The sequence below is a fragment of the Tursiops truncatus genome, chromosome 5, assembly GCF_011762595.2.
Source record: "Tursiops truncatus isolate mTurTru1 chromosome 5, mTurTru1.mat.Y, whole genome shotgun sequence".
In the NCBI taxonomy this organism is placed as follows: Eukaryota; Metazoa; Chordata; class Mammalia; order Artiodactyla; family Delphinidae; genus Tursiops; species Tursiops truncatus.
This window is the reverse complement of record NC_047038.1, coordinates 62,414,677-62,427,006: the sequence shown is the minus strand read 5'-3', so window position 1 is coordinate 62,427,006 and position 12,330 is coordinate 62,414,677. Positions and strand designations below refer to the sequence as shown.

The following is a 12,330-nucleotide window of genomic DNA, read 5'->3' as shown; positions in this document are numbered from 1 at the left end:
CTTCCCTGATTAATGCCTCTCATGACTGACACTTACAGAACAACTTTCTTAAGAAGAACACCCAACACCCTTAGCAAGGCAGACCAAGCCCTGTAAAATCTGACTCCAGCCTTTGCTTCCCGTCTCATCTCTGACCATGCAATTTGCAAAACATTAATCGCAGCAGCTCCAGCCACAGTAGACATCTCTGCACTTGTCCCGCTCTGGCTTGGCACATGCTATATCCTCTACTTAGGACATCCATTCAATCTGAACCCAACTGAGGGGAATTTGGGGGAAAATGGATACATGTGTATGTATGGCTGAGTCCCTTTGCAGTGTACCTGAAACTATCACAACATTGTTAACCGACTATATTCCAATATAAAATAAAAAGTTAAAAAAAAATCTGCACCCAACTCATCGCCCTGGGAAATTCCTAGGGGGTCTTTAATACCCACTCAAATGTCTCATGGAAAATGCATTACATTCCAGAGGGTCCTTCCAGAAGACAGATCTATGACAAACAACTAGACATTACAAGAAACAACTTCATCTCAGCATAAGAGGTTTAGGAACAACTCAGTTGTCTGAAATGAAAGGGAACGTTGTCAGGTAGTACCTTCCTCACAGTGGGGCATGTGGACACAGGAAGATGATGTCTTGCCAGGTGAACCCTCCATCCACGTCTACTGTTCAATAGAACCCATTTAATTATTTGATGGCTATCATTGTGAGGAGGAGGCAAAAATCTGTCTCTAGAAACTTCTCTTGTTCCTGGTTCTACCCTCTGGAGCAATTCAGAATTTGTCTATGTCTTTTTATACACAGCAGCTTTTCACAACTGCAGACACTTATTACACTAGGCCTCCTCCCAGTCACTCAAATTTGCTCTTTCATAACTTACAGATGTTTGCTGACTCCTGGCACTGCCGCATTCAGAATCTCTATTTGGCATCTAAAGCAGCTAAAGCATCATGCTACTTCTTAAGGGGGCAATCGCAGATTGATTTTGTACCCTAGCCCCCAACCAAGTACATGGTACACTGGTCACATTCCAAAGAAAGAATTAATGTAAAATCTGCCACATTTCATGTTCATTGTAGCTCTGTTTACAACAGCCAGGACATGGAAGCAACCTAAGTGTCCACTGACAGATGAACGGATAAAGAAGATGTGGCACATATATACAATGGAATATTACTCAGCTATAAAAAGGAACGAAACTGAGTTATTTGTAGTGAGGTGGATGGACCTAGAGTCTGTCATACAGAGTGAAGGAAGTCAGAAAGAGAAAAACAAATACTGTGTGCTAACACAAATATATGGAATCTCAAAAAAAAATGGTTCTGAAGAACCTAGGGGCAGGACAGGAATAAAGATGCAGACGTAGAGAATGGACTTGAGGACACAGGGAGGGGGAAGGGTAAGCTGGGATGAAGTGAGAGAGTGGCATGGACATATATACGCTACCAAACATAAAACAGCTAGCTAGTGGGAAGCAGCCGCATAGCACAGGGAGATTAGCTCAGTGCTTTGTGTCCACCTAGAGGGGTGGGATAGGGAGGGTGGGAGGGAGACGCAAGAGGAAGGAGATATGGGGATATATGTATATGTATAGCTGATTCACTTTGTTATAAAGCAGAAACACACCATTGTAAAGCAATTATACTCCAATAAAGATGTTAAAAAAAAATCTGCAACATTTCAAATACCTACATCACTTGACCACAGGAAAGGAAGACTTCTGATGTCCTGCTGGAACTGAAGCAGCCAGGAAAGGGCTCCCGCAGGACGGGCTGCCCTGAAGTCACATGTAAGTTTTCTGGTATGTCCTGCATCAGGCTCCTCCCCCGAGCCCCACCCCCAATCCAGCCTCTTCTGAGGCTTTCTCTGAGCCAGGCCAGCTCTCCAGTTGCTGGCTGTGGTTGTTGGTTCAGGATCACAGGCAGCAGTAAGTGGGGTGGACCCCTAAGCATCCAGAAGAAAGAAAAATATTCAAACAAGAGAAAAAGCGGAAACAAGAGATTTACCTCTTTAACCATATCCCAAATTAGTGGCCCACAGAGCGCTCATCCACTGCAATATGCATCTAGAATTAAAAAATAGGTTCTTGGGGCTTCCCTGGTGGCCAGTGGTTAAGAGTCCGCCTGCCAATGCAGGGGATACGGGTTCGTGCCCCGGTCCGGGAAGATCCCACATGCCGCGGAGTGGCTAGGCCCGTGAGCCATGGCCGCTGAGCCTGCGCGTCCGGAGCCTGTGCTCCGCAACGGGAGAGGCCACAACTGAGAGGCCTGCGTACCGCAAAAAAAAAAATAATGAATAAAAATAAAAAAATAAAAATAGGTTCTTGAATTCGCTGGCGGTCCAGTGATTAGGACTCTATGCGTTCACTGCCGAGATCGCAGGTTCGAGTCCTGGTCGGGGAGCGAAGATCCCGTAAGCCACATGGCGTGGCCAAAAAAAAAAAAGAAAAACACAGGTCCTATCGAACCCGGGCCCACTGACATGCTAGTGCGTAGTCTTAACCACTGGACCACCAAGGAAGTCCCCAGGTCCCAGATTTTAATGTGGTTTTTTCAGAGTAACTTTGAGCAAAATTCTATCATTAACAAACAGAAGGCAGCAAAGAAAAGGGGGAAACTTGACATCACTCTGTGATATATGTTCAAATTATTTCCAGAAATCCTTGCTAGGTAACTAGTCCAGACCTGACTAGTAAAAGGAGGATGCAAGCTACATATGTAATTTTAAATTTTCTTGTAGGCACATTCAGAAAGGTGAAATTAATTTTAGTATTATATTTGATTTAACCCAATATATAGAAAATATTATAATTTCAACATGTAACCAATATAGAAAATTATTAAGATATTTTTACATTCCTTTTTTCCAACCAAGTCTTTGAAATCCACTGTTTTGACACAGTACATCTCAATTCAGACTAATTATTGTACTGGACAGTGGAGGTCTAGGCTATAAATAAATCCTTTTAAGACACAAGTCAACTTTAGGTTCAAGATACTTGTAAAGTCTATTCTTAGGAACAGATTTATATTATAAAAATAATTATCAAATGCAAAGCATTTGGTGAAAAATGCAAAGCTATAGAAAGTGATATGCATTGAAAATGAAGACTTCTAAAAAATTATCTAAGCACTTATCACAAGGTAGATGCTTCTGAAACCCTCATACTCCTTTTTCAAAATCAAAAATAAATTACATAATCAGTCCTGTGTCATGGACCCAAACCTTCCAACAAATACTTCGGAGTTCATGCAGTTCAGGACATTCTTTTTATAGATGAAAAAGAATCCCTACCAATCTCTGCACCCAGCAACCGACTTCTGTCTAGTGTGACAGACGGTCAAGTGCTGATGGACTGACATGGATACACTGCTCTGTGCAACCATGCACTGAGTCACAGTCGCCGAGTGGGCCCCCAAAGGAAACCTTACATAACAACCAGAATGGATTAAAGATGCCCAGTGGCAATTTTAACATCGATTAAAAAATCCTCCAAAACATATGCCACAAAGCCTTCTCAGAACCATTCCCTGAGTGGCAAAGAAAGACTATTGTCTGATATTTAGAAATGAAGACTCAATACAGAAAGGGCACTAGATAGGAAGAGCTGCAAAATAATTCTATGACCTTCAGGATAATCACCCTCAGGAACAAAACGCTCCAGCTCAATGTTATAATTTCAATCTTCGCTCCAACAAAGAAAGTAACGAGCTGGCAAATATAACAGCCAAGCAAGAGATGCCACCGAAGCCAGCCTCTACTGAAAATCCATAAATAAGTGGTGCATATTTTAAGTCCTTAACTTAAAATTCCAAGCACATGGGGAATTATTAAGATCAATGAGTAATGGGTAAAATGCAACTGAAACAAAGCTACGATCAAAAACAAAATTTTTTTTAATTGTTAATTAAATCATAAAACTCAGCCAAAGCAACTTGGGCTTTTAATATAGGGGACTTAAGTATTAATCCTGCTAATCAAAGGAAAACAACTTCAGACCACCTTTTCAACTGATATGCAACACAACGAATCCAGAGAGTCTAGGTGAGGTCGCTGTCCATAAGTCACTGAGAAAGACAGTGTGCTTACAGGGCCTCATGAGAGAATACACTGGTTCTTTACTGAAAATTTCAAAAGGAAACCTTTATTGATCTTAAATTAAGTCTATAAATAGTTAAGTACTCTTAAAATTAGCAGTAATGGGAGCCCACAGAGTTCAGTCTCAGATATAGATCATCCTCAAGAAATGAAGTTTCGGCAGAGCTAGAACTCCCAGCTCGGAGTCTCTTCCCTCTGCCGTCACGGAACTGCCCCGGAGCCTGAGGGGAGGGCAGCCTCACTGAGGCTACCGGCTCTGGAGGGGCCCCGGCGGCCGCCGCAACACTCCTGGGGACCGCAGGCCAGATCACTCATCCTGGGGTAAGCCAGCTGCCACATCATGAGGACACTCAAGCAGCCCTAAGGAGAGATCCATGTGGCAAGGAACTGAGGCCTCTTACCTACAGGCACATGACCATGTGGATGAAAGGCTCTTGGTGCTGCAGCCAGGAGTCAGTACTGTGCCTCTGAGGTGGGAGAGCCAACTTCAAGACACTGGTCCACAAGAGACCTCCCAGCTCCACATAATATCAAACGGAAAAAATCTCCCAGAGATCTCATCTCAACACCAGCACCCAGCTTCACTCAACGACCAGCAAGCTACAGTGCTGGACACCCTATGCCAAACAACTAGCAAGACAGGAACACAACCCCACCCATTAGCAGAGAGGCTGCCTAAAATCATAATAAGTCCACAGACACCCCAAAACACACCACCAGACGTGGACCTGCCCACCAGAAAGACAAGATCCAGCCTCATCCACCAGAGCACAGGCACTAGTCCCCTCCACCTGGAAGCCTACACAACCCACTGAACCGACTTTAGCCACTGGGGACAGACACCAAAAACAACGGGAACTACGAACCTGCAGCCTGCAAAAAGGAGACCCCAAACACAGTAAGATAAGCAAAATGAGAAGACAGAAAAACACACAGTAGATGAAGGAGCAAGATAAAAACCCACCACACCTAACAAATGAAGAGGAAATAGGCAGTCTACCTGAAAAAGAATTCAGAATAATGATAGTAAAGATGATCCAAAATCTTGGAAATAGAATAGACAAAATGCAAGAAACAGTTAACAAGGACCTAGAAGAACTAAAGATGAAACAAGCAACGATGAATAACACAATAAACGAAATTAAAAATACTCTAGATAGGATCACTAGCAGAATAACTGAGGCAGAAGAACGGATAAATGACCTGGAAGATACAATAGTGGAAATAATTACCGCAGAACAGAATAAAGAAAAAAGAATGAAAAGAACTGAGGACAGTCTCAGAGACCTCTGGGACAACATTAAACACACCAACATTTGAATTATAGGGGTTCCAGGAGAAGAAGAGAAACAGAGGGGACTGAGAAAATATTTGAAGAGATTATAGTTGAAAACTTCCCTAATATGGGAAAGGAAGTAGTTAATCAAGTCCAGGAAGCACAGAGAGTCCCATACAGGATACATCCAAGGAGAAATACGCCAAGACACATATTAATCAAACTGTCAAAAATTAAATACAAAGAAAACATATTAAAAGCAGCAAGGGAAAAACAACAAATAACACACAAGGGCATCCCCATAAGGTTAACAGCTGATCTTTCAGCAGAAACTCTGCAAGCCAGAAGGGACTGGCAGGACATATTTAAAGTGATGAAGGAGAAAAACCTGCAACCAAGATTACTCTACCCAGCAAGGATCTCATTCAGATTTGATGGAGAAATTAAAACCTTTACAGACAAGCAAAAGCTGAGAGAATTCAGCACCACCAAACCAGCTTTACAACAACTGCTAAAGGAACTTCTCTAGGCAAGAAACACAAGAGAAGGAAAGACCTACAATAACGAACCCAAAACAATTAAGAAAATGGGAATAGGAACATACATATCGATAATTACCTTAAATGTAAATGGTGCTCCCACCAAAAGACACAGATTGGCTGAATGGATACAAAAATATGACCCATATATATGCTGTCTACAAGAGACCCACTTCAGACGTAGAGACACATACAGACTGAAAATGACGGGATGGAAAAAGATGTTCCATGCAAATGGAAATCAAAAGGAAGCTGGAGTAGCAACATTCATATCAGACAAAATAGACTTTAAAATAAAGACTATTAGAAGAGACAAAGAAGGACACTACATAATGATCAAGGGATCGATCCAAGAAGAAGATATAACAATTGTAAATATTTATGCACCCAACATAGGAGCACCTCAATACTTAAGGCAAATACTAACAGCCATAAAAGGGGAAATCGACAGTAACACATTCATAGTAGGGGACTTTAACACCCCACTTTCACCAATGGACAGATCATCCAAAATGAAAATAAATAAGGAAACACAAGCTTTAAATGATACATTAAACAAGATGGACTTAATTGATATTTATAGGACATTCCATCCAAAAACAACAGAATACACATTTTTCTCAAGTGCTCATGGAACATTCTCCAGGATAGATCATATCTTGGGTCACAAATCAAGCCTTGGTAAATTTAAGAAAATTGAAATTATATCAGGTATCTTTTCCGACCACAACGCTATGAGACTAGGTATCAATTACAGGAAAAGATCTGTAAAAAAATACAAACACATGGAGGCTAAACAATACACTACTTAATAACGAAGTGATCACTGAAGAAAGAGGAAATCAAAATATACCTAGAAACAAAAGACAATGGAGACACGACGACCCAAAACGTATGGGATGCAGCAAAAGCAGTTCTAAGAGGGAAGTTTATAGCAATACAATCCTACCTTAAGAAACAGGAAACATCTCAAATAAACAACCTAACCTTGCACCTAAAGCAAGTAGAGAAAGAAGAACAAAAAAACCCCAACATTAACAGAAGGAAAGAAATCATAAAAATAAGATCAGAAATAAATGAAAAAGAAATGAAGAAACGATAGCAAAGATCAGTAAAACTAAAAGCTGTTTTTTTGAGAAGATAAACAAAATTGATAAACCATTAGCCAGACTCATCAAGAAAAAAAGGGAGAAGACTCAAATCAATAGAATTAGAAATGAAAAAGGAGAAGTACCAACTGACACTGCAGAAATACAAAAGATCATGAGAGATTACTACAAGCAACTCTATGCCAATAAAATGGACAACCTGGAAGAAATGGACAAATTCTTAGAAAGGCACAACCTGCCAAGACTGAATCAGGAAGAAATAGAAAATATGAACAGACCAATCACAAGCACTGAAATTGAAACTGTGATTAAAAATCTTCCAACAAGCAAAAGCCCAGGACCAGATGGCTTCACAGGCGAATTCTATCAACATTTAGAGAACCACTAACACCTATCCTTCTCAAATTCTTCCAAAATATAGCAGAGGGAGGAACACTCCCAAACTCATTCTATGAGGCCACCATCACCCTGATACAAAAACCACACAAGGACGTCACAAAGAAAGAAAACTACAGGCTCATATCACTGATGAACATAGATGTAAAAATCCTCAACAAAATACTAGCAAACAGAATCCAACAGCACATGAAAAGGATCATACACCATGATCAAGTGGGGTTTATTCCAGGAATGCAAGGATTCTTCAATATATGCAAATCAATCAACGTGATACACCATATTAACAAATTGAAGGAGAAAACCCATATGATCATCTCAATAGATGCAGAGAAAGCTTTTGACAAAATTCAACACCCATTTATGATAAAAACCCTGCAGAAAGTAGGCATAGAGGGAGCTTTCCTCAACATAATAAAGGCCATATATGACAAACCCCCAGAAAACATTGTCCTCAATGGTGAAAAACTGAAAGCATTTCCACTAAAATCAGGAACAAGACAGGGTTGCCCACTCCCACCACTCTTATTCAACATAGTTTTGGAAGTTTTAGCTACTACAATCAGAGAAGAAAAGGAAATAAACGGAATCCAAATCGGAAAAGAAGAAGTAAAGCTGTCACTGTTTGCAGATGACATGATACTATACATAGAGAATCCTAAAGATGCTACCAGAAAACTACTAGAGCTAATCAATGAATTTGGTAAAGTAGCAGGATACAAAATTAATGCACAGAAATCTCTGGCATTCCTATACACTAATGATGAAAAAAATGAAAGTGAAATCAAGAAAACACTCCCATTTACCATTGCAACAAAAAGAATAAAATATCTAGGAATAAAACTACCTAGGGAGACAAAAGACCTGTATGCAGAAAATTATAAGACACTGATGAAAGAAATTAAAGATGATAAAAACAGATGGAGAGATTTACCGTGTTCTTGGATTGGAAGAATCAAAATTGTGAAAATGACTCTACTACCCAAAGCAATCTACAGATTCAATGCAATCCCTATCAAACTACCACTGACATTTTTCACAGAACTAGAACAAAAAATTTCACAGTTTGTATGGAAACACAAAAGACCCCGAATAGCCAAAGCAATCTTGAGAATGAAAAATGGAGCTGGAGGAATCAGGCTCCCTGACTTCAGACGATATTACAATGCTACAGTAATCAAGACAGTATGGTACTGGCACAAAAACAGAGAGATAGATCAATGGAACAGGATAGAAAGCCCAGAGATAAACCCACGCACACATGGTCACCTTATCTTTGATAAAGGAGGCAGGAATGTACAGTGGAGAAGGAACAGCCTCTTCAATAAGTGGTGCTGGAAAAATTGGACAGGTACATGTAAAAGTATGAGATTAGATCACTCCCTAACACCATACACAAAAAGAAGCACAAAATGGATTAAAGACTTAAATGTAAGGCCAGAAACTATCAAACTCTTAGAGGAAAACATAGACAGAACACTCTATTGCATAAATCACAGCAAGATCCTTTTTGACCCACCTCCTAGAGAAATGGAAATAAAAACAAAAATAAACAAATGGGACTTAATGAAACTTCAAAGCTTTTGCACAGCAAAGGAAACCATAAACAAGACCAAAAGACAACCCTCAGAATGGGAGAAAATATTTGCAAATGAAGCAACTGACAAAGGATTAATTTCCAAAATTTACAAGCAGCTCATGCAGCTCAATAACAAAAAAAGAAACAACCCAATCCAAAAATGGGCAGAAGACCTAAATAGACATTTCTCCAAAGAAGATATACAGACTGCCAACAAACATATGAAAGAATGCTCAACATCATTAATCATTAGAGAAATGAAAATCAAAACTACAATGAGATACCATCTCACACTGGTCAGAATGGCCATCATCAAAAAATCTAGAAACAATAAATGCTGGAGAGGGTGTGGAGAAAAGGGAACACTCTTGCACTGCTGGTGGGAATGTGAATTGGTACAGCCACTATTGAGAGCAGTATGGAGGTTCCTTAAAAAACTACAAATAGAACTACCATATGACCCAGCAATCTCTCTACTGGGCTTATACCCTGAGAAAACCATAATTCAAAAAGAGTCATGCACCAAAATGTTCATTGCAGCTCTATTTACAATAGCCCAGAGATGGAAACAACCTAAGTGTCCGTCATTGGATGAATCGATAAAGAAGATGTGGCACATATATACAATGGAATATTACTCAGCCATAAAAAGAAACGAAATTGAGCTATTTGTAATGAGGTTGATAGACCTAGAGTCTGTCATACAGAGTGAAGTAAGTCAGAAAGAGAAAGACAAATACCGTATGCTAACACATATATATGGCATTTAAGAAAAAAAAAATGTCATGAAAAACCTAGGGGTAAGACGGGAATAAAGACACAGAACTACTGGAGAATGGACTTGAGGCTATGGGGAGGGGGAAGGGTGAGCTGTGACAAAGCGAGAGAGAGGCATGGACATATATACACTACCAAACGTAAGGTAGATAGCTAGTGGGAAGCAGCCGCATAGCACAGGGAGATCAGCTCGGTGCTTTGTGACCACCTAGAGGGGTGGGATAGGGAGGGTGGGAGGGAGGGAGACGCAAGAGGGAAGAGACATGGGAACATATGTATATGTATAACTGATTCACTTTGTTATAAAGCAGAAACTAACACACCGTTGTAAAGCAATTATACTCTAATAAAGATGAAAAAAAAAAAAAGAAATGAAGTTTCGTTGTCAAAACTCATGGAAAAGGAAACCCATTCTTTCAAAGGACATTGACATTCTCTCAGACACATCTTCCTAAGTAACATTTAGTAAAGTCCTCTTCTAGAAGTCTACCTCCCATGCAGTTACTCCAGATCCTCTAACCCCCAACCCAAGCCCCTTGGCCACACTTTTCCCTCCTCCTAATTTCTAAGGATTTAGTACCTTATTATGTCCCAGCAAGAGATAACACTTCCTCCTTGGGAGAAGGAGGAAAGAATCTAACAAGATTCTAGGGCTTCCCTGGTGGCGCAGTGGTTGAGAGTCTGCCTTCCAGTGCAGGGGACGCGGGTTCGTGCCCCGGTCCGGGAGGATCCCACATGCCGTGGAGCAGCTGGGCCCGTGAGCCATGGCCGCTGAGCCTGCGCGTCCGGAGCTTGCGCTCCGCAACGGCAGAGGCCACGGCAGTGAGAGGCCCGCGTACCGCAAAAAAAAAAAGATTCTAACAAATCCAAGATGCTCTTAGGGAGGGTGCAGAAGGGGAAGCCCGTGAGCACTGTTGCATTAATGACACCAATCCCATCACAGCTATGAAACCCCTGCGCTATGCCCAGACTGGACACCAGATCCAGAAGATCAGATCTGACTAAAGTCAGGAACAGTGTTTGAAGAGCCAGGACAGGTTATAGGTACGATAAGTCAGCTGAAGAAGAATGGGCACTTATAGCAAAACTAGTTCCACACACCCAATTTCTGCCTTACGCCGGGTCCCTCGTACTGCCCACTGAACACCAGCCTACACTTCTCCTCCACTTATTACCAGCTCAATAATCCTTGCCATTCTCCATTCAGAATCCATTCTTTCCTTTTATTGGCATAAGACAGCAACATACAATGTCAGAAACCTCAGCCCAACACTTCTGCTGCCTGCAACTCATTGCTGGAAAGTCTCTTAAAGGAAGCAGAGCTTTTTACTTTGTAGATTCAAAAAAGGAGTAAAATGTAAATACTCTTCTGAGTGATCTACAGTAATACTCAAGGGAGTGGCAAATCTGATGTTCTTCTTAGAAGAGACAAAGCTGAAGAACTGGAGAAGGAAAGAATCTTGAGATAATTTTCTAAGACTTCACACTTTTTCTAGGGCTGAGTCCAGGAGGAACTCTTGATTTCTTTGCCATGTGATGGGGTATAGACCTAGTCAGGGTCACCCATGCATCCATATGTTTCCCAGAGTGGATGTTTTCATTTCCTGCCACAGACCCTAACTCAAAACTAAACTTCAACCCACAAACTTATGCCACTGTTGTTCACATGCGTGCTGAGGGATGTTCTTGGAAGTTATGAGAAAATGTAATCTATGGTCCAATAAACTTGGGGATTTAATGAACTAATGTACAATTCAAGAGTGCAATAGAAAGTACAGTGTTTCCCTAATACAGCAGTTCTCAGACTGTGGTCTGTACAACTCAGTGAACCAATATTTTCCAAATAATCAATGCATGATGTTACAGAATCATTCATGCTTAAAAGATTCATTAAAGCACAAGACAGCACAAAGTGCAAAAAGGGCTTTGATACGCTCTCAGATGTCATATTGCCACAAAACTTTAAGAAACTACCATTTGTCAAGTTTTGGTATAGTATTAAAGAAAAATATCCACAATTTTCTAAAAAGGTTATAAAATATTTCTCCTTTTTCCTACTACAAATCTGTGTGAGGCCAAGTTTTCTTCATATGCTCAACCAAAACAACATATCACAAAAGAATGAGTGGAGAAGCAGCTGAGAATGAATAGCTGACTATTGATCCAGACATGAAAGAGATTTGCAAAAAACCAAACAAACAAAAAGTAAAACTATGCCACTCTTATCACTAAATTTTTGGGAAAATACAATTATTTTTCACAAAAAAATATTGTTTAGGCTTACATATATGGGGCTCATTTTGTTTTTCAATAAATTAAAACCTTTATAATTTTTCAGTTTTAATTTCTAATATAAAAGTATTAATAGATATAACCCACATGAAACTCTTTGGGATACTCGATACTTTTTTAGAGTGAAAAGGGTCTTCAGATCAAAAAGTTTGAGATGCTTCCCTAATATATTTTGATCATGGAAGCCTTTCTGTGTGGAACACCTTGAGCATATTCTATGGAACATACAATGGGAAACAGAGTCTCATGTTGTGCTTA

The 12,330-nt window shown here is 40.3% G+C and overlaps 1 protein-coding gene across 10 annotated transcripts in view; it reads right to left on the bottom strand.

The window, feature by feature from the left end:
- Positions 1-12,330, bottom strand: part of TBC1D1 (TBC1 domain family member 1) — a 230,172-nt gene that overhangs the window by 198,401 nt on the left and 19,441 nt on the right. For 8 of the 10 annotated variants that reach the window (XM_073805150.1, XM_073805147.1, XM_073805143.1 and 5 more), the window contains exon 3: positions 1,699-1,950. The exons of the other annotated variants lie outside the window; for them this stretch is intronic. In XM_073805150.1, coding sequence (XP_073661251.1) covers positions 1,699-1,950 — 252 coding nt within the window. The remainder of the gene's footprint in view (positions 1-1,698; positions 1,951-12,330) is intronic. 10 annotated transcript variants of the gene reach the window in all.